At 41.2% G+C, this 21,614-nt stretch overlaps 1 protein-coding gene across 3 annotated transcripts in view; it reads left to right on the forward strand.

The window, feature by feature from the left end:
* CRBN (cereblon) overlaps nt 1–20,839 on the forward strand; it is a 29,423-nt gene extending 8,584 nt beyond the window's left edge. The window contains exons 1-11 of one of the 3 annotated variants that reach the window (XM_072347477.1): nt 6,389–6,491; nt 9,605–9,717; nt 9,852–10,054; nt 10,850–10,999; nt 12,647–12,809; nt 13,732–13,794; nt 14,478–14,562; nt 15,023–15,138; nt 16,563–16,627; nt 16,901–17,032; nt 17,558–20,839. In XM_072347477.1, the coding sequence (XP_072203578.1) occupies nt 6,425–6,491; nt 9,605–9,717; nt 9,852–10,054; nt 10,850–10,999; nt 12,647–12,809; nt 13,732–13,794; nt 14,478–14,562; nt 15,023–15,138; nt 16,563–16,627; nt 16,901–17,032; nt 17,558–17,741 (1,341 nt within the window). In that variant the 5' untranslated portion in view covers nt 6,389–6,424 and the 3' untranslated portion in view covers nt 17,742–20,839. Of the gene's footprint in view, nt 1–6,388; nt 6,492–9,604; nt 9,718–9,851; nt 10,055–10,849; nt 11,000–12,646; nt 12,810–13,731; nt 13,795–14,477; nt 14,563–15,022; nt 15,139–16,562; nt 16,628–16,900; nt 17,033–17,557 lie in introns of those variants that run through there. The other 2 variants (XM_072347478.1, XM_072347479.1) reach the window with 2 other exon arrangements.
* Nucleotides 20,840–21,614: the final 775 nt, after the last annotated feature.

Raw genomic sequence — 21,614 nt, forward strand, 5'->3', positions numbered from 1 at the left:
AGTCGAGAGCGACTGTGAGATCAGTGGTGTTTGCTGTGTATATGCTACGGACAATGGGTGTCAGGGATAACTAACAGCAGGTCTGTTTAACGTAGCAGATTTCATTTGAATGTGACATTTGGAAACTCTTGTTGCTAGTGAAAGGCAGGACTTATTTGCATGCAGTGATTGCTCAGCTTCCAAGCGAGTGCCAATGAATGCCAAATGTATACACTTAACTGATTACAGAAAGCAGAACTGCATTATTTTGGCTTGATTTAAATAGTATTGAGCTACAGTTTTAATCTTGTTTCCAACTCCCTTTATATCCTGAATGATGTTGGGAACTAGACTACTGCAGCAGTCACCAGATGAATTTCCCTTGGGAAATTAGCCCCCTGATGCCTTAAGATCAGCAGTGTTGTTCCATGGAACAACTGTTCCTTTCTGACCAGTCCTAAGATAGCTGGAAGGAAGAAGGTCCCTTCTTAACCATCACCAGGTTTGAAATGAAAGGAGCTGCTCCTTAGAAATATCCTGGAATCTGCTCCTCTTGGAAGCCATCTTGAGAACTGTTGCAAAACTGTCCCCCAGAATAAAGCGGTCTGAAAGAGCAAGAGAGAAGATAGCAGCAGCCACAGCACAAAGCACTTGAAGGAAAGTGATGCAGGCTGCAAAGCACTTGGAGACTTCTCTTGATGGAAACCAATGACTCACCATCAGCTCTTTAAACCTACGTTCCTGGCTGCCACCGTTAAAACCCCGCTGTGTCTGTAGACTAATTATGCAGAAAGTAGCTTTTCCTGATAAAGGGTAACGCTTGCTGAAGTGTAATGGGGAAGGCATCTCCACTGCAATATCGATTCTTGCTGCTCTCGCTGTCGGGGCTGGTCTGAGCTGAATGCAATTAGATGCGATCCCTGCACTCGGGGGAAACCGGGCTTCTCTTTTTGTAACTATGCCTTCTGCAAGTCCTGATAAATAGGACATTAAAGGGGAATTATTCCATCCTGTGTTTTACAAAAGGACTAGTCTTCCCCCATTCGATTACTGGGCCCTAACGATCAAGTCAGTGAAAACATTTACTGTTAGGTCTCTTTTTATTTCAATCCTTTCTGATCCAGGGGAAAACAAAACCTTACAAAGAAAACACAGGAAATTTTGCATTAAGCTGACCTTGCCCCATACATCATTTGTACAGCTTTCTTTCCATGCTTCCAAGAGGCCATTTAGCTTAATGCTCTGTTCCACATCTCATTTCATTATGTTACAGGTGCTCTGGGGATGATTTTCAACAGAACAAAGGAATGACATATTTCCTGGCTTGGAAAATGAATTCAGTGTTTGTTTAGGAGTCTCCCTCCTTTTGTGCCTTAGATTTACTTCCCGTAATACAGAATGGGCAGTAAGATACTTTCACCAGCATACAGAACATTGCAGATGGAAGCGTTAATACAATTTCTTAGCCTTCTTCAATTGCCCAAAGCCATTGGGAAATGCTTCATATGCTTGCTCTTGTAGTAAAAGGTTAACTGAGTGACTGCATTTTCAGAAGTTCAGGCAAAGACAAAGCTTCCATTCTATTTTGTTTAACTTTTTGTCAATAAAAATGACTTGTACAAAATACATTATTTGTGAAGCATTCTTTAGCATCTAAACAAATAACAAACCAAAAACGTGCCTGGCTGTATAATACTTATTTAGACAGCACATATTTTAAGAGCCTGCAGTATTCACTTTGCATGAAAAAGAATGAATGAAGTGTAGGGGAAAAACAGGAGTGACACCTTCTACTGTTTATGCTCAGCGAGTTGCTGCCTTTCCAGATGTGGAACAGGGAGCATAAGATTGTTCAAAAAATGCAGTATAAAATCAGTGACAACTTTTGAAGTGATATTAACATTCTGAAACTTACAATTGTTTGAAACGTGGTAGAAAATGAACTGTTTGTGAACAGCGAATGAAACACGCTGCTGAAAATCCACTTAAGTACTGAAACATTGAAGGAAATTATTCCTAAGTGGGACTTCAGGAGTAGAATTTCTATTTTGATGAATTTTTCATGCTTGATAGATAGTGATATTCAACTAATAATGTTAATAACCGTACTATTTGCAGGTAATTATCCCCATAAATGAGCTGTGATGGTTTGAAAACATCTGTTTCCTTTTGGAATCAGTGTACATCTGCCCTTAAACAAGGTGAAAATGTGGTGTGATAACTCTGAGGACTGAATTGCTGTGTTTTTGGCTTTTTTTTTTCCCTGTAATGCTGTATTCCCTGCAATTAGGTAACAGCTTTGAATATGATTACTGCATTTTTTATGTATCAGCATGTATATTATTAGAATGTTTGCTTCCCTAATCCCTCTGCTTTATCTGATGTTTTAGGCATTAAACGAATCATGAGGTTGATATGTACAATGTTTTCAAAATAATTCTTTTATTATTTTGCTGGTGAATTCTGTTTGACAGATAATTCCTCTTAATGAGCTTTGCCACAACTGCTTCCTACGTGGGGCTGTGCACACCCACCCTCCCTCTCCTTCACACCTCTTGCCCCTCCACTGGCACAAATCTGTACATGCAATGGGAAAACACAATAGAATTCTTCCAAGGCAGTGACTGAGAGTTACTTTGATGCCATCACCCTGAAACTAGTGGTAATTGAATGCCTACAACATCGTGCGATGGGTAAGAATTCCTATTTTCCAGGAGGTGTATTTTCCTCCCATTCCCAGCAGAGGCATTCACTGTTGCTTTATTTGAAACCCTTCACTGCTGGTAGTTCAGTGCTCCACTCAGAGCTACTCACAGGTAGTGGAATCCTCTTAGTGTGATGGATATGCTAGTAAATGGAAAAATGCTGCTCTGTAAGTCGTTTCGAACATGAGAGAGGTTATCTGACAGAGCTCTCTTTAACCATACAGTTGGCAGTGAGATCAATTTTTTTTCCCCCTTCCAACAGAGAGGAAAGTGGCAGCTGGATGGATTTAAAATGAAAACATCTCTCTGAGGCTATAGCTGCTCTCCAGGAGGATGAGTCACAGGTTCCCATAGTGGGTAGCAACAAGAGCAAGGCTGGGCGATTGTCCTCAATCAGCACAGCTATAGCTGGTGTGTGTGACATGAAGGCACCAGGGCAGTATTGACTATAGACTTGCGTGTCTCAGTTGAGCTGGGTTGCTCAAAATGTAGTAAGGCCAAACTCTGATTTTCTTTCTTTCATGTCCCCTCTGTTCTTCAAAGTGGCCAAGAAGCAGTTAGAGGGTTTCCTGAGATTTCTTTCAGTCTGAGTGTTCTGAAGCATCACGCTAGAAGATGGCAAAGATCATATCAAGGCAGGTAGAAAGTTCATCTAGTCTTGCTGTGATGCCTGACATGCTGTTAACTGTAGGATCCAGGCTGTCCTCACCTATGCAGAGGTCAAGGACAGTGGCATTGTGAGAGCTGCAATAGTGTATGAGCATCTCAAGAGTATCCATTCCTTTGCTCCCCTAGGCAGAAATTCAGCAGAGGTGGTCTTTAATGTCCATTACATTGTAGTTTTTAAAGAGTGCAATTTATCTACCATCTCTGCAGTGACTGAAGGATGCGATACTCTGTAGCTCTACTAAAAAAATTCAAGGACTTAAGCTAAGATGATTTTCAGACCCAGTGATGGAGGAAATCTATGTAAGCAGTCTGCAAAGAATGGGTACTCCATTAAACTTCACTATGTTGTCATGAAAGCTCTAGAGAAACCTCTGCTCACAAAGGGCTATTTAGATCTTCTTCAGCAGTACTGTCTAGAGCTATATAGGCAGCCATCATTTTGCTAAGATGGGTGCTGCCAGATCTGATAAGAACGACAGAGAAGGAAGAAGAAATGTTACAGCTACTGGGATTCACTGTAATCACTCTTGAATCACCCTTGTCTACACTAGGAAAGGCAAAGGAAATTCCATTTTTTTTAATTAAACACACACATATATATATACACACATATATAAAAGGAAAGATTAGACTCTGAGCTCTGATAAATCCTTTTAGAACTTTGTATCAGTGGTGGGCACATCAGCTCGGTGCTAACCTCTTTCTTGAGTGTTTCATGGCGAAGAGTGTTTCATGCTGGGCCAAGAGCAGTGAGAACTGCAGTGGTCTCCAGCTTTAAATGGAAGAGTAGCATTTGCAGAGGAACAGGTCCCAGCCCCTCTTCTCAAAAAGGTACACTCATCTCTAAGCTGTCTAGAAGCTCTGAGTTAACACAGAGGCAATACTCCTAAGTGACATGGGGTTGTCTAGACTTGGTATACCCTTACTGCTAGCATTCCCTAAAAGGGAGTTCTTCCCACTTCAATGAACAAAATTTCTGTTTATGGTCTCATTTTCGTTATGGCTCATGCTGCATGCTGTCTGTCACTTGCACTGAATATGGGTTTTGCACACGTGCCAAATAGTTTGTTACTTGGCGAGAGTTCATTGGCAAGAGAATTTGCTTCTACGCATAGTAATAGGCAAATTTGGCTAATAGGCTCTTTGTCTGAAAGCCTTCTGCATATTCAGAGCTGCTCATTTGTCACGCTAGCCTGACCTAGGCAACAAATACTTAAAAAGAGTCATAAATATGCCCTGTTCTTTCCAGAATGCCAACTGAAGTAAGCGTTAGCTGTTCTGTGATGAACTTGTCATCTGCTCCTCTTTAGCTCCACAAGCGTTGTCCAATCATGCTTATTTCTACAATAGTCTTCCTAACCATCGCTGATTTGTTGCTTTTGGAAGTACCTGATTCTGTTCTCTGTGTTCTTGTGGAGTACATCTAACGTTAAAGCAGACAGCTTTGATGCTGCAGTAGCTTTGGGATGGTGAAGTTCATACCCCAGTACTTGTGAAGCTGACAGCCCAAGGTCTGTCCTGGTTTTACAGTTAATTAAAGGGAATGTTCCCTGTTCAGCAGGCAGTGTCTGTACCACCAGACCCCTCTGTTGCAAGTGCTCCATGCATGAGGTGGCAGGAATCTGGCATGTCCTGCCAGTGTGTTACCAGTTCTACCAGTAGCTTGTGCTACTTGCAGCCTCCTTGGTCATTTGGAGATGGCAAGTGTCCTTCACACTGAGGCTGCCTGGTTGCTGATATCAAGATGACTTCATGTATTTTTTGCAACTAGCTTTTTATATATAAGTTACAGTATTTCTTGTCCTGCGAGTGCTTTCTTATTTTCAATATTTAATATTAGTTACCTAGAGGTTGAGAGTCACTTTTTATTTCGAAATACTTATATATATATTACTTAATTCTGCCTAGAGCTAGAGTGTTTAACAAGCCAATTAATTGGCAGAATACAAATCAATGGCATACATATGAAGGACTTTTCCTTTTCTAATTGGACTGTACAGACTACTTTTTAAACAGAAGTAGTCAAACAGCACGCTGCAGAAATAGACAAAAGCCTGTTCTAAATGGATTAGGTCAGAGATCAAGCTTTTCTATTGTTTGCTGTGAATCCCCTAAAATAGAAAGCCCAAAGCTAACAGGGCAGCACAGCTGATGGTCTCCCAAGTAACAAAACCAGCAAAAGTGAATGTTACAGCACCATCTAGTGCTTCTTGTTCCAGCAATACAGTACATTGCTGTTCTGCTTAATTCAGGTATGTAGGTGGACAAGAGGGAATGCATTGGATGCTTCTACGTACTGACAACTTATTTTCCCTCAGCTAGTGCCGAGATAGGAGCTGAGGGATGTAAATGAGCTTTGCCATTTTACATGGCTGGAGATTTTGCCAGTACAGCTGCTGTGGGTTCCTCCTGTTTGTCCTCTTAACATTCACTTGGCTTTTCCTCCTGAGAATAGTTGGGATGGCGTGCTGAGAGAAGGGAGACGAGCACAGCAATTAATTAGCAAAGTGACCAAAGTACTTTGTGGGAGTAGAGAGAGATTTTTTGGTAGAGCTTATGTTCTCTCTTATCTGTGTGTGAATGACTGACAAGTGGGTATTTGTCTGCAAACACCATTGAATGCATTAACCTCAGGTCACCAGCAGCCAAGCCTTTGCTTTCTTCAACCTTAGTAAGACCCTCAGCAATATCAAATGAAATTCCCGTCTTTGCTCTATTATAGCATCACGATAGATTGACACTGACCAGATACTTTGGGATATACATACAGTATACTACATACAGTAAACAAAAGATCTCATCCAAAAGAAGAATTCCTGGGTTTTGGACCTAGAATTTCCAGCAGTTTTGAATTTTGTTAAATATATATAATATTTCATTAAAGAAACAAGCAAGCAAACCCACATCATCCAGTGGGCCCGGCACCCACAGCTCAGTTCCGAGCGTAGCCCCGTCCCTCCCAGCGCCGCCAGGGGCCGCTCCACAGCTCCTCGGCCTGGCTCCGGCGGCGGCCGTGGCTCCTCCTCCCGCCACCCCCCCGCTTTCCCAGGCTCCTCTTCAGGTAAACAGCGATGGCCGCCGAGGAGGGAGGTGGCGAACGCCGTAACAACATGGGGAACCACCTGCAGCTGGTGCCTGGTAACGGGGGAGCCGGCAGGCGGGGAGGGGGATGCAGGATTGGGGACGGCCAACCCGGAGGAGATGGGGGAGGCGGGTGTGGGTCTGGCTGGGCAGCAACTGGGTCTGTGCCGCGGAGATTAAAGTGCCCGGGAGCGGTAAATTCGTGTACAATCATCGGATGGCGGAGATATAGCTTTTAATGGAGAAAATTGGTTCCACCAGCTGCTGAGGGGGAGCCGGAGGGGAGAGCGGGCCGTCGGGCGAGGAGAGGGTGCGGATCACAGCCGTGCTCAGTGAACTGCGGCGGGCCTGGCGCCGCCCTGCCCCCCCCGGTACTGCCCTGCCCCCCCCGGTACCGCCCTGCCCCCCCCGGTACTGCCCTGCCCCCCCCGGTACCGCCCTGCCCCCCCCGGTACTGCCCTGCCCCCCCCGGTACCGCCTTGCCCCCCTCCCCCCGGTACCGCTCTTCACGGCCTGCCTGCTCAGAGCTGCGGGCCGCATTCTGGCTGTCAGCGCAGGCCTCGCTTATCGCTGTGTGCTTCGTGTTGTCAGCGGGGGGTGTGCAGAGGTTGTCATTCAGAGAAGTGCAAAGTCCTCGGTTGTTCACTTGGGCAGTAGTGGGTAAGGACACTCAGTAGTAGCAGTGGGCGTTATGCAGCTGGTGTGGTGAAACAAGCTGAAAAGGTGTAGGTCGCTCCAAAGGTGGCAGATAATTTGGGACTCTCTGAAACCAGATAAAACTAGAAGAACTTGTTTGCTGATTGAGAAAGGCTCCATTCAGCCTCAGTGCTCTGTAGTACCGGTAGGGAGTGGGGAAACAGGAGGTGCAGGAGAGTAGTGCTGAATTGCACGGTGCACAGGCTTCCTGCAGTGTGCATGCAGGGGTTTGCAGAGCAGCCTGGTTTGTCTGTCCACAGACAGCAGCAGAATTCCTCATGCAGATGGAATAAGGTGCATTTCTCGTACTCAGTATGTAGTACCTCTGAACTGACATGAGCTCATGTTTTTGGCTCTGGAGGGAACTCCTGCTAAACTGGAAAAAACATGTTATTTCAGAAGAAGCATGAACCTAGTGGGGAGTCAGTCTTGCCAGTGGCCACTGTAATTTGCTGGGGATGGAAAATAGTAGGAGAATGTTATGCCTGTGCATTTTGAGAAATGTAAAAATGCCAGCCTTAGGATTTCCTACCCCGCTTCTGTTTGTTAAGTGAGGTTTGTATTTCCTCAGTTCTGCACAGAGATGTTGGCAGTGGGTCAGAATGAGCATCCAGCCTGCACCAAGGGAACTGGAGAGCTTGGTCACACCCCAGCTCCCACTAATTGTGAAATTAAAACATCAACTAGAGCACAGTTTGGAGCGATGAAGATACAGCTCCTTTTGTCTTCTGTCTCTCTCTCCTGTAGTGTGACCAAACAGAAGTGTGAGAATGGTGTTTTTTCCACATTCTCATGGTGCTGCTGCTGCAGTGAAATGAGTCATCATTCCTCCCAGCCTTCCAGATTGCCTCTGCCACCACACGGCCCTTTGGGTGCGATTTTGGCAAGAGCATGCAAAACTTTGCAGGGTACAGTCACTCTCAGATCAACGACTGCTAATTCCTATTGTGTTCAGAAAAGCAAATGGAACAGCCTTTCTCTAGCAGGCTATTAAAAGTGCTAATGATTCATACAACTTAATGAGTGCAAGTTAATCAGAATGCAGTTTTCGATGGAGTTGGCTTCCCTGCCCCCCAGCCCACAGTGCTGCTCCTGAAACTTCCTGCTCTGCCCCTCCATCAGGCTAGAGAGCCTCTTCTGCATGTTAAACTTGCTGTAATCACTAATGTTTAGGATTCCTAACTGCCTATCGCAGAATAAATAAATAATGCAGAAATTAATAGGTTTGTGGGTTTGTTTTTTTTTTTCACAATAATGAAGAAAGTGGTGTCTTATCTCTTTCAGTAAGTGTAATGCCAAAATAGTCCGTAACTTCTTTTCTGGAGGTGCTGGATCATTTCTGTTTGAGATGAATAGAGTGCAGGATGGATTTGAAACATCAGTGGGTTGTGCTACTCCTCCTACAAAGTATGCAGTGCTGTAAAGCATGCAGGTTTTCTTTAGCAAGTTAAAACAGAAACATCAACAGCGCTGTTGGGATTGTCCGTTACTCTGCAGCTATTGGTGTGAGAATCCTGCAGAAGTGGCAAGGTTTGTAACATCTATTTTAGGTTTAGGGTGGTGTATAATTATTACTGCCGTTTGAAGTGTAAGGAAGTAGGATGGAGTAATACAATCACCTTTGTGCAGTAATTACTTTGTATTGGGTGAATATACAGGCCTACATTGTAATTCATCACAGCATGGACAGTGAAACCAGCGCTTTAGAAACACATCTTTGTTATTTTCATTATGATTTTTTATATTTACTTTTAAGTATGTATATGGATATTATACAGATAAATGCAAAGTAAAACATGCAGGTAACTTAGTTGTCTTCTTGCTTGAAAGTAATTTTGGGATTGACTCCTAGGCCTGAAAATGGCATGAAAATAGTAATCTGTTTTGTACCTCAGATTCTCTCCAGAGTCATAATATTGCCTTCCTTTGTAGTTTGGGCCTTTCAGTGTGTGTAGTGCTGGCTTTTGTGATATGTTTGGTATGGAGGAGAGGTTGACAGCAGTGAAATTGTCAAGGCACGTCAGCAAGAGTATTTGCCTGAGTATAGAGCATCAGATTGCTTGTAGCTTGGTTGCATTGTTCAGTTTTGTGCCATGTCAAAGTGGTGCATTCAGCCTCCTGCAGGGAATCAAGTTGGTTGGCATCCTTGTGTTGCAGGCAGAAGGCATTCAGAACTGAAGTAGAAGACAACTTCTGAAGTAAAAATTGGAACCAACTGAATTTGTGTATTATCAGCTGCTCAGAAAAGCTCATTCCTTAGCTGTCCAGGAATACATAACCTGCTTCTAAGACTTTCTACAGTGCAATGATTTTGCTGTAACAACAAGAAAATAATTTACCAATAGGAAGACTGCTTCCCAGTGAAAGGCAATAGCCTGGGGATACCGAGAGCAATTCTGTGATTCTCTGATTTTTCTCCGTGTCTTCAGCTGTGCTGGTTGATGTGTACACAGTATTCTGTATGTGCTTATTAGCAGAGAGCGAGGAAGAGGATGACAATGAGATGGAAGTTGAAGATCAAGAGGGTAAAGATGCCGAAAAGCCAAACATGATCAATTTTGACACCAGTTTGCCAACATCACATATGGTATGTCTTTCTCTATATATCTTCCGTTAAGTGCATTTCAAAGCAGTTTTGATTATTTTTATGTAATTCTGTCATACAAACCTTGATTCTTATTTTATTTTATCATGGATCTTATTGTGACCTATTGTGTTCAGTATTTAGGTTCTGATATGGAAGAGTTTCATGGGAGAACACTGCACGATGATGACAGCTGTCAGGTGATTCCAGTGTTGCCCCACGTGATGGTGATGTTGATTCCTGGACAGACGTTACCTCTTCAGCTTTTTCACCCTCAAGAGGTTAGCATGGTGCGGAATTTAATTCAGAAAGACAGAACATTTGCTGTTCTTGCATACAGGTAAAATACACGAGTGAGTTTACTGATGGTATGCAGCATGTATTTTAAGCACAGTTTATTTGGATTGTAGATCAAAAGCAGATGATTCAGTCAGTTCTGTGGTAAAAACTAAGTTATAGTTGGAAATTGTTAGACAAAAATATTCTTCCAGCACACCATGACAAGTAGCTCCATGACAGCATCACGTTTAAGAAAGGCAGAAAGTGTCCTTGTTTGAGCACTCGTGATTTTGCTGTTTGAATGCATTGCCTCCATTTTACTTACAGCAGTCTTGGTCTGAAATGTAAAAATTTGATCCTTGTTCTGAAACTTTATTGCCATAGAGGTGCATTATGTATAAGCAAGCACAGATGAAGGTTTGACAGTAGAGGCATATTGGATGATAGAGAAGTGGAAAAGGCTCATGTGTGCCAAAAGAAGAGTGAGCATTCCTCCCCCTTACTCACCATTTACTGTGGTTTAATTATGTAGGAAGTGGGAATAGTTATTTTTAGAAAGTCAATGTAAAGAAGTTTGGTACTTCAGGAGTTGGTGAGCCTTGTACTCCTGGATTCTTACCTCTACCTCCTTAAAATAAAACCGAATAGTGAAAAAAAAAACACTCCACCAACATTAGAATTAGCTTTTAAAATGGGGAAAAAAGGTTTGCAGCAGTTTGAAGGCATTTTACCACATTTAGCTTTTTGATTAAGGCTGAGTGGTAAGATTTTACAACCAGTGCAGGTAGATTAACAAGAGAAACCTGAACAATACTACTTGTAGGGTAGGTAACTGTTTAAATTCTGTTGCTTTTAGTAACGTACGTGAAAGGGAAGCACATTTTGGAACAACAGCAGAGATATATGCCTACAGGGAAGAGCAGGAGTATGGAATTGAAACGGTCAAAGTAAAAGCAATAGGAAGACAGAGATTCAAGGTGCTTGAAATACGAACCCAGTCAGACGGGTAAGAAAATAATGTATTTGATTTTACATACTGCAGATCTTGTTTGACCAAAACATTGATCTTACATTGCTGCTGCGTGTGGCCTTTCAGTCACACAATTGACTCGTTTGTGTCTTTATACTTAATCAGCAACTTCTTCAGCTGTGTGTTTTAGTTGCAGTAACCTTGCTCTGAGATGCTCAGAATAATAGCAGTCTGTAGTTTGATTTGATGTGTTTGAAAGTATCTGACAGAATTGTTTTGTTTCTGAAAATTAAGCTGGAAATACCTCTCACATCCGTGTTTCAAACCAAATATGAAATGAGAAGAGGCTTTCCTCTGTCATGCGTGTGCCTTGTATTGTCTTGGAGAAAGCCTTGCTGATACCAGCTTCCATACCTCTGAAAAACTGTAACTTGCATTTTCTTAAGTCCTCTCTAGAGGTCTGCACAGGACGTGTTCCATTTAACTTCATGTGCAGTTGCATCTCTGAGCTGCTGCAGGCAACGGTCTGACAATACAGCCAGTAACAAAATGCTTGCCCTTTTTCTACTCTGAGTGATCTCTAAATGCTGAGCTTGAACAACGTACAGAAGCATCCAGCTGCATGATTCAGATATGGAGAGGACAGTAACTGATCCCAAGAGGGGTGGTTTTCTTCGAGATGACTGGAGGCTGGTAATAACAATGGAGGAACAAGTCACTTCTCTTGCTCGTTTTTCCTTTCGTAAAGCATAAAAGCACCCTTCAAATAATGATATGCATCTTATGTTTCAGGATTTCTGATACATCATACTGTTAAAAAAAAAAAGAAATTCATTTCTTCTAGGCGGTATTCTTGGTAGCTGTGCAACTGTTATCAGACACAGTGGAATAGGTGACCTGATTGATGCTAGGATATTAAAGGACAATCAGAGTTTATATCCTATTTCTGCTGATTTTGAACTCTCGCTAAGCACATCAGCTTTTGTGGTTTGAAGATAGCAAACTGCATTTCAGCTAAATTTCCTTTCTGAGAGTTTGGTATGAAATAGCTGACAGTTAGTTTATTGCCAAAGGTAACTTGAGAAGGCAGAAATCTGAAAATCCAGTGCTGAGATGGTAGAATATTGTGTTGTGTAGCTGTTGTCAGTGGGACTTTAAATCCATCTGCCACAATCCCAACAGCTAACCTGTGCTCTAAAGCACATAGGTGTCCTGTTGTATCTCATGGAAAAGGAAGTTAACTGGGAAAGGAAAAAATAACAGCAAGTAACTTTTGCTGAAAATATTGGAGTTCTGTAGGCCAGTGCAAGAAATATTTGGGAAGCAGCTAATTCTGACTTTTAAAGGCAAATTTAGAGTAGATAAAAGAATCTATAATTCATTGCCTCTGCTTAGATTTTAGGTGTACTAAATTTCAGTGTACACCCAAGTCCAGTCAGCACAATGGGTTCAGCAAGTTATCTGAGGGTGTGAGTCAGTATTTTGGAGTGGTTTGTGTTTGGTTTGTTAATATGCTGCGTGTTTCCTAAGGTCATTTGATTTATCTTAGTACAACATAAGGTCCGATTTAATAGATGCCTGCTTAAATTCTGTAGTACCATGTATTGATAAGCAGTAAAATCTGATTTTGATACTCTTGAAGGTGTGTATATCTCCATGTTGGTTTTTCTTTTCTTTTATCAGAATCCAACAGGCTAAAGTACAAATCCTTCCTGAGCGAGTGCTGCCTTCAACAATGTCAGCAGTACAGCTGCAGTCTCTCAGCCGACGTCACATATTTCCTTCTTCAAAACCTACAGTGTGGCAGGATCGAGCTTTTCGTCAGTGGTGGCAGAAGTATCAGAAGGTTGGAAGTGAATTGTTTGGCTTTTATTACTGTTCTTCATGGTGTGAAATTCCATCTGTTTGTCTTCAGAGGTGGATGCACAGCTGAGATGCTGGATACTGAGCTCCTGTTTTTTATCTCTTTTTAACAGGTTGTGTGATTATTTATCAGCTGTCAGCAGTAGGGAAATGCGTGTTGTGTATGAGTTCCTTTGTTTAATAATTTATACATAATGCTCCAGAGATGATGCTAATTGATAAAGCTTATAGATAATGAAGCATTGGTGGAAAAAACAGCAAATGGTTTTTGTTTGTAGGTATATCAGGAAAACATCCTGACTTTAAGTAACCCAACAGTTTTCTTCACTGGTAATTGTTCTCTTGTGAGAAAACCTCCTCAGGAATTTCTAATTAGCAACACTTCCGTTTTCCACTTTAAAAATATGACTGTATATTCTTTGAACTTGTCTTTGTCAGCTTAATACCTGGTATTGCTCATTAATCTCTTTCTTTCATTTTATGTATTTATTCTTGTGAATGAATTGGTACAAAATACTTCCATCACCTTACATAGTAACTGCTGTGGACATCAGTAACTGATGGAGAAAAAGATGCACTACCAAATGGCACTTACGTTTTTGAACTGTGTAGGTTTCAGACACTCTTTTGAAAGGTGTGATTTCTTATTACGAAGTAGTAGAAGTACTTTCAATGCTGAGACAGATTTTCTGAGAGGATCCATGTATTGTCTATCTTGTACAAAAGTTGTAGCACTCACCACACTTGAGAAGTGTTTCAGAAGCCTCTTGAAATATTGGCAGTGATGATGATAATTTATTGTGTCTTTATGTAATCAGATACCTGGTTTATACAAGCAAAAGAGAGACGTGTGTTGATAAAATCTGCTAATATTAAATAAAAATCATTTCTGATTTCTATTTCAGAGGAAGTTTCACTGTGCCAGTCTGACATCTTGGCCTCCCTGGCTTTACTCTTTATATGATGCTGTAAGTATTACCAAACAATATAAATATCATTTTTTATATCTATTTATTGGATAATATTAAGTTTTATTTTGTTGGCTCAGAATTGCTTTTTAAGAAGGGTATAACTGGTAGTTTACTGGTAAGAGTAGTAAAGGTTTCCCCTCTGTATAGTTGGTCCCTGGTGCTTGAGTGTGCATCTGGGATGGATGACCGAGGTTCAGGTTCCTGCTGTGTTGTTCTGGAGCAGAAAAATAGATCTTCTGTCATATGATCCAGGTGAATGTCCTAACCAGCAGAGCACTTAATAGCCTCAGGTGGGTCTTTCCTGTTGGAGTTAGTTTGCTTTTTAAAAAGCTTGTATTTTTCTTCATATGCTTGTGTAGAAATGTGTATTTAATACATAAAGGGTCAGAGGTGGAGGAGGCTAATTCTGCTTAGGCCAGATCTATACGTGTTTAGAGTTTAAATAGTTTTCTACTTACCTCAGATGAGATTTAGAACTATTGTTGGTTGTTTTTTGCCCATTTCCCATCTTGTTCTTAGCTTAAGACACAGAGGTATAAAGTGTCTGTAGTTAGTGTTTAAGACTTAGAAGAATTATATTGTGTCTATTGGGGAAAATGGCTTCCTGTACATTTTGCTTCCTTTTTCTAAGAAAACAGAAATACCTGTGTGCTTAAATTAGGCTTTTCTTCTAACAAAAGGAAACCTTGATGGAAAGAGTCAAGAGGCAGCTACACGAATGGGATGAAAATCTTAAAGATGAGTCTCTTCCAACAAACCCGATAGGTATGATCTTTGGCTTGTGCACTTAAAGTAGAATTAGGAAAAAAAGGAAGTCCTAAAGCTGTAGGAGTTTGATAATTACTTCCTACTGACAGTCCATTTCTGACTCCTGAAGTTTGACTTTAGTTGAATCAATTTTGGTAGCTGATGTCATTAGGTTTGTTTAGAACTTGTAGAGAAGTGAATATCCTCCAGTTGTTCTAAAGCACTTCTAGTAAAGGAAATAAAGCTCTCTTATGCTCCTTACAGGAGGAATGTGATTTAAATGTTTCACAAGAAAACAAGAGCCCAAAGCATATGAGATTTTTAAAACTTTCTGCAGGTGTCTGTTTTGGATGTACAGAGGTGAACTCTGAAGGTCCATTATAAAGCTACATTTTAGCTCTCAGTCTGTAACTGAGTAGAACTGGTAGGTTTGTTTCTTTCTTAAATTCTAACAGACCTGCTACTTTCTCATTTCTAGATTTTTCTTACAGAGTTGCTGCTTGCCTGCCCATTGATGATGCATTACGCATACAGTTGCTTAAAATAGGTAGTGCTATTCAGCGGCTCCGGTGTGAATTAGATATTATGAACAAAGTGAGTATTGGTATACCTGTTATTTGCTTTAAAATTGTTCTCCACACCACCATTAAAAAACAAAAAGCGACTTACCATCTCCTGTAACAAATAATACTTCTGGAGGGTGAGCTTGGGAGTTTTTAGTTCTCCTTTGCCCTGAAAAGGTGGGCTCAAAGAAGAAAATGATATTAATTCTAGATTTATTTTGCAGCAGGAATCCTCTTTGCTTTTGGTAAAATCATATTTCACACCTCGCTACAGTGCCTTCTCCAAGAGATGGTGCTGTAAGTCCAGTGTTGCTGTTACCAACCTTTTGCACATCAGAACACCATATTGCCAGAGTGTAGTGTACTGCAGTGAAGCAGTGTTGTGCTATGAAGGCTCGTGCATTTTGTGGCAAAAGCTAAATCTCTGTAGAGCTATTGAGTATAAATCTTAGACTGAAAGGATTATTTTTTTTAGCAAAAGACATATATTGACTTCTTTAAAAAGTTATTGCTTAAGATGCTTTAAAACAAGTGATCTTTTTACTTGCCATTCCATGGTCATATAATGCTGTGAGTGTAGGTCGCATCATTTTATTTTTATGTAGCACGTTGCTTAATCATATATTATAACTGTTATTTTATAATGCAAGTATTGGACCTCATGTTGAATCCATGTGTTTTAGAAACAGCAGCGGCAATATCTTTCAGTATTTCCAATAGCAGTTCAAGTTGCTATTCGTGTTCCAAAGAGAAAACACCGAAAGAGTCACCAGTAAAGATAAAACTGGTCTGGTAGTTGGTAGTAGGACTCACTGTCAAATTTCTGACTGGAGAGACGGAGTTTGGTAATACATTCATCACGATGCACCTCCTGAAAAGTCGTAATAAAGCATTCTGCTAAGCTGATTTAAATGGTTATTTCTTGGCAGTGTTGGTGATGAATTGTTTGGCTCTGCTTTATATAAATTGTAGGGGATAAATTACTCTGTCATCATAGTTAAGAAAAAGGTCAGTGCAGAGTATGTATTTGTCTTGATAAAGACAGGACAATTGATCTACAGTGTTCTCAAATGTTAGGAGAATTATTACATTTATATTCATTCTCCCTTTTCTGTGTTGTACCTTAGGTAACAAAGTTGGGCTTTTTTTCTGAAGTAGCTTTTAAGGATCTTAGCAATTTGACTTTTATTGCATACTCAGAATTTTTTAAGATTAAAAGAATGTACAGGTATTTACAGATCAATGATTACCACGAGTAAGTAAAACGCATACAGACTTTTATCCCTTGATATAAAGAGTAAACCGTAAGTGAGTGCTGCCCAGATGAACAAAGGAAATCAGCACAAAGTTTGTTCTGAGAGAACGGAAGAGAAATGTTGTTATTGGCCGCAGTGCTGACAAGTACCTGGAGATGAGTGAAGTTACCCTCTCTTTTTTTTTTTCTTCTTTTCCAAGTGCACGTCCCTTTGTTGTAAGCAATGCCAGGATACAGAAATAACAACCAAGAATGAAATATTCAGGTGAGTTTATTGCTCCTAATCAAATAAAACACATAATAGAGACTCATAATTTTTTGTATACCAGGCTCGCGGGTTTTGAGAGAAACATTTTATGCCACCTTAAATTGGGTGGATTCCATAACAACATCCTACCAGCTGTTCTCTAATACCTTTAACAAACAGCTGGGCAGGGTGCAGCTCTTCAGCTGAGAATGCTGTAATCCTTACTTGGGCAATATGTGTTTAAACACCTTTTCTTGAAGTCTTGACAGAATTGTTAATTGTCTTTTACAGTTTGTCCTTATGCGGACCCATGGCAGCGTATGTGAATCCTCATGGTTACATCCACGAAACCCTTACTGTATATAAAGCCTGCAACTTGAATCTCAGTGGACGACCATCAACAGAACACAGCTGGTTTCCTGGGTAATACTGTTCAACTCTTAATACATAAAGTTGGTTGCAGACTTGGCTATTGAACTATGGGAAACACAGTGCAATGGGAAACAACAAATGCAGTTACTCTGCTGAGGTTTTTTGGTTTGTTTGTTTATTTTTTAATACCTAAAGTGACTAAATGTTACAGTAATTTATACTACCTCTATGTTAATCTGATCTCACTGTCTGGAAGAATAGCAGAATTAATGGTCTAGATATAAAAGTCTGCCATGAATGGTCTTGTGCCAAAACACCACCCTTGTCTGGTAGTGACTTTTTGCTTTAGATAAGCATGCTTCAGGCATATGTTCAAGACTTTAAATCCTTGACGTCTTAAAAAGAGCTGAAATGTCAAATTATATTTGAATTGCAGTTTCACAAACCATTCTTTGTAGGGTTTTTTTTGTGGTGTTGTTTTTTTTTTTACCAAATGACAGTATCAGGAAACATTCTTCTATCCTGAATGTTTTAAGTACTTTCTCTCCTTGAAGGCTCTTTGTTCGTTTTTGACAGGTATGCCTGGACTATAGCCCAGTGCAGAATCTGTGGGAACCATATGGGATGGAAGTTCACAGCTACGAAGAAGGAAATGTCACCACAAAAATTCTGGGGATTAACACGGTCTGCTCTGCTGCCTCGGATTCCAGAAGCAGAGGATGAGTTGGGCCACGACAGATCTCCATTACTCTGCTTGTAATCCAGTACCCTGCTTTGGAGATGAACAGGCAGTACTTTGTCTCCTAGATGCATCTGCTTAGTTCTGCTTTTGATGCTCACTTAAAAACTAACAAAACAAGAACTCGCAGCTGCACGCAAAGAAAGCTTCACCTTTGGCGTGCATCCACATTGCTGTTGTTTTTGAATGCTGAGAACTGAAGGTTGATTCTTAAAAATGACAGCTGTGGAGAGAAGGTGGCACGAGACACCAGGAAATCAGTTCACTTGGGCAGACTTGACTCTGAACTTTCTACTTCCTCTGAACTTTCATTTCAGGAAATGTTTGCTGCTATCAGCCTGCAGTGAAAGAAACAGAGTATAAATTATGCAACATGTGATGGTAGATACCAGTAATTCATTGCAGGATATCTCCCTTACTTAAAAGTGTTTTGATGAGAATCCCTGTTTATAACTTCGCAGTTTTAATCTCGTGATGTTTATGAAATGTTTGTCGAATAACCATCAAAGAGAGTAGAAGGCTGAAGGGTGCTGTGTTGGTGATGTCAGTAGCAGTGGTGTAACTGGCAGAGCTGGCTGCTGGGTGCAGCTAGAACAAGTATGCCAGAAAATGCCCTTTGAAAGGAGCTTATATGAAGTATTTGGTCCTTAGAAGTTCTCTGGTATGTTGGGCATTTCTGACTTGAGAAACCTTTTAAATTTTAACTTATTTATACAGAATACACTGATCAGTCCCAGAGCATGAAAGACATTGTCATTTACTGTTGTTTACTTTGGAATGTAGTTTTTGTATTTTTCAAAGCAATTTCAATGGGAGATCAGCTTACAGGAATGCATGCCTGGCATTCCCTGAAGGATTCTTCAAAATACCTGACTGGAGATTTTTCCCTAATCCCTGTTCTGACAAGAGACTCAGCATATCTTTTTGTTCCTTCAGTGCTTTAATATCATCAGGTAAAATTTTACTTTATCACCTTACCTTAAAGAAACCAACTGACAGTGCTTTTCTCCCCCCACTCTTTTCCAGTTAGTTTCTTTCCTGGAACTTTGTCTGTGCTACAGGAATGGATGCTAAAATGGGGCAGCTTTTGCTACTGCTTGGTTGTTGTTTTTTTTTCCCCTCAGAACAAACACCGAACCTGAAGATGGCGAGATTTCTCCAGTTTGTGAGTGTACATACACACTTCTTTTTACCTTGCAGCTGTTTCTTCTGTGTGCATTTTCAAGATCTTGCATTGCTAAATACTATGGGAATAATGCTTAAGGTTGAAGATGTAACCCAGTAGTTGTTCCTTCCCAGTTGCATCAGGCGTGTAGCATGGACAGATTACTGCACTGAGAGGGTAAGGTCAGACCTCTGCAAGACAAGCATGATCTGATCTAATCTAAGTAGTGTTTGTTACAGTACAGCTTAGGAAAAATCCAGATGCTGAAAGGCTGTTAGGATATTATGCTAAGTAGGAACTGATGATTGTGTAACTCAGGTTTAGTTCTTCGAAGCCTTCTACCTCTGTGCTTCTGTAATAACTTCTGTTTTCTCAATAGGCATCTTTAATACCATATTTAATTGTCTGTGCAGTACTCTGACTTGCCAGTGAACTGTGAAAAGCAATACTTCTTTGAATATAATTCTGAACAAACAGGGGGTGAACGCACTCATTTTCTTATGGAAAACGTTCATTGTGTTTATGTAATGAGCTTTCAAAAGACTAAAATAAGGAGCAGTATGTGAGACTGTGAAACTTCTGTACCTAGATAACCACTAGAATCACACCTAGCTTCCCCCTCACTCCCTGCACACACACACACACACACACACACACACACACACACACGTGGCTTAGCTTTGTATTTTTCTCCCATAAGGTACTCAAGTATCTCTTGTTCCCATTACCCTCAGTAGGGCTTGTGGGCAATGCTAAGGTGCTTAAGTATCTTCTGCCGTTTGCTTTCGGTGAGTGAGGCCTTCAGGATGATCATCTTCTCAGCTCTCTCTGGACTTCTCAAGGTGTTTTGGGTTTTGGCTAAGTCTTTCAGATGGCCTGAATTAAGAATAGCATTATGTTCACAATGCTGAAATACAGAATAGGCATATTTTTGGTATTGTGTGTATACATACATTGTCAAGTGTAGCTAATATTACCAAGTGAGACAGCTCACAAGTAAATTAGCACAAACTTTATCTTAGTGTTGATGACTTTCAGTCTGCCCAGCCTTCTGTGAGTTGTTTCCCATTTGTACATCTATGATTCTGCAGGTTGAAAGCAAATGTAATTCAGCTTGCTGCAAAACTGGGGAATCCTGTCATGGTGAAGCTGGCAGTTAAAGTGCAAAAGGCCCAGCCAGTATGTGACCTTCAGTGTGGATGTAGAGTCATGAAAGGCTCAGTATGTTGATGAATGTTCTCTGTGCTTCTTTTATCCTTTTTTTGGAAAGAAAACTACTAGAATGTTGGGACTGTGGAGATCTATTACTGGCAGATATGGCCATCATGAGCTTTTGAGAGCTAAGTACAAAGAAAATCAGCATATCTTACAGTAATAGCTATCTTTACTGCATTTGGTGGTTGGCATGTGGCTTCATGCCGTAATTAATCCAATTAATGTGCTGGCTGCTGCCAAGAGGGAGAGTTTTTCTCCCACTGTAATTTCTCTTATGGGAGACCTGGGAATTACGCAGCCGCGGTGCTGGTGGCACAACCATGGCCTTGCGAGGCCTGCTGAAGGGATTAAAGGCATTTTGGGGTGGGGGGGAACCACAGGGGCTTGCCCTGTTGTAGTATTGCTGCAATAGCATAACGATGTCATACAATCAGAGCCTGTAATATTGCAAGCTTTCATATAGCTTAGTTTTGATGACTGTGTAGAATGAGAACAGGATATTTACGCACTTGTTCTCAAGAGTTCTAGCTGTTCCTTTTTTGTAACAATGATGCTATTTTTGTACTCACTGCATTTCATTTTGTTCACTGTTGATCACCATAATTGCTTTGTAGGAGCTGCAGAAGGTGTAGCACATTCTCTGCTTTAACTCTTCCTCTGTCTGCCTTTTGGGACAAGTTTTCAGGAAGATCTCATTGCTTGCAAACAATTTGCAAAGAATAAAACTCAATTTGATTGAAACAGATCTCAGTGGACACGCGTTCTGCTGCCTGTTGGGAAGAAAGAGAACGTCTGGTCTAACGCTGCTTAGGTTTGAAACCGCAGTGCTCTCAGAAAATGAGGGTAAGGGAGGCTAAGAGCAATGATGGGCTGCTGGGACCCAGCCCTGTGACCCAGGGTGTCCACTCAGGCTGGGGGTGAAGCCTGTTGATTGAGATGGGTATCACTGTGGAGCTCCTGCACAAGGCAGAGGCTCCTGCCTGGGGACCTGTCTCCACAGGCCTTGTATTTCTTCTGGTACAGCTTCATCTGACGGCACAGTGAGCAAATGGGGCTGTTGGATGGCAGTTTAGGCTGTATGCAGGTAGCGGAGCATGCTGGAGTGAATTTCAGACTCTTGGAGAGCTGCTGTCTTATCACGTTATGAAGAAATCATCTAAAATGTCAGAGCTTCAAATCCTTGTCCCCTCACACAGCCCAGCAATGAGCATTGCTGTTAGCCCTTCTACCAGCGCTGCTGTGTTAAATAACAACCCGCACTGTCCCATTGGAACTCGGAGAATCTTTTCAAAGGCCAAAAAGGAGTGATTCTGTGGGATTTGCTGATTTATTGTAAGAATGTCCAACCAGCTGAGATAGCCCTGATAGACAACCAGGTGGTGATACCTGTAGGTGTTACCTGCAGCTGTACTGCATTCATAGAGAAATGATAAAGGGGTCTGATGTGGGATATGCACTCCTGCATTCTGAATCTTAAGACTGCTCTTCTACACAAGGTAATGTTGCTCTCAGAG

The sequence above is a fragment of the Excalfactoria chinensis genome, chromosome 12 (assembly GCF_039878825.1).
Source record: "Excalfactoria chinensis isolate bCotChi1 chromosome 12, bCotChi1.hap2, whole genome shotgun sequence".
Classification (NCBI taxonomy): Eukaryota; Metazoa; Chordata; class Aves; order Galliformes; family Phasianidae; genus Excalfactoria; species Excalfactoria chinensis.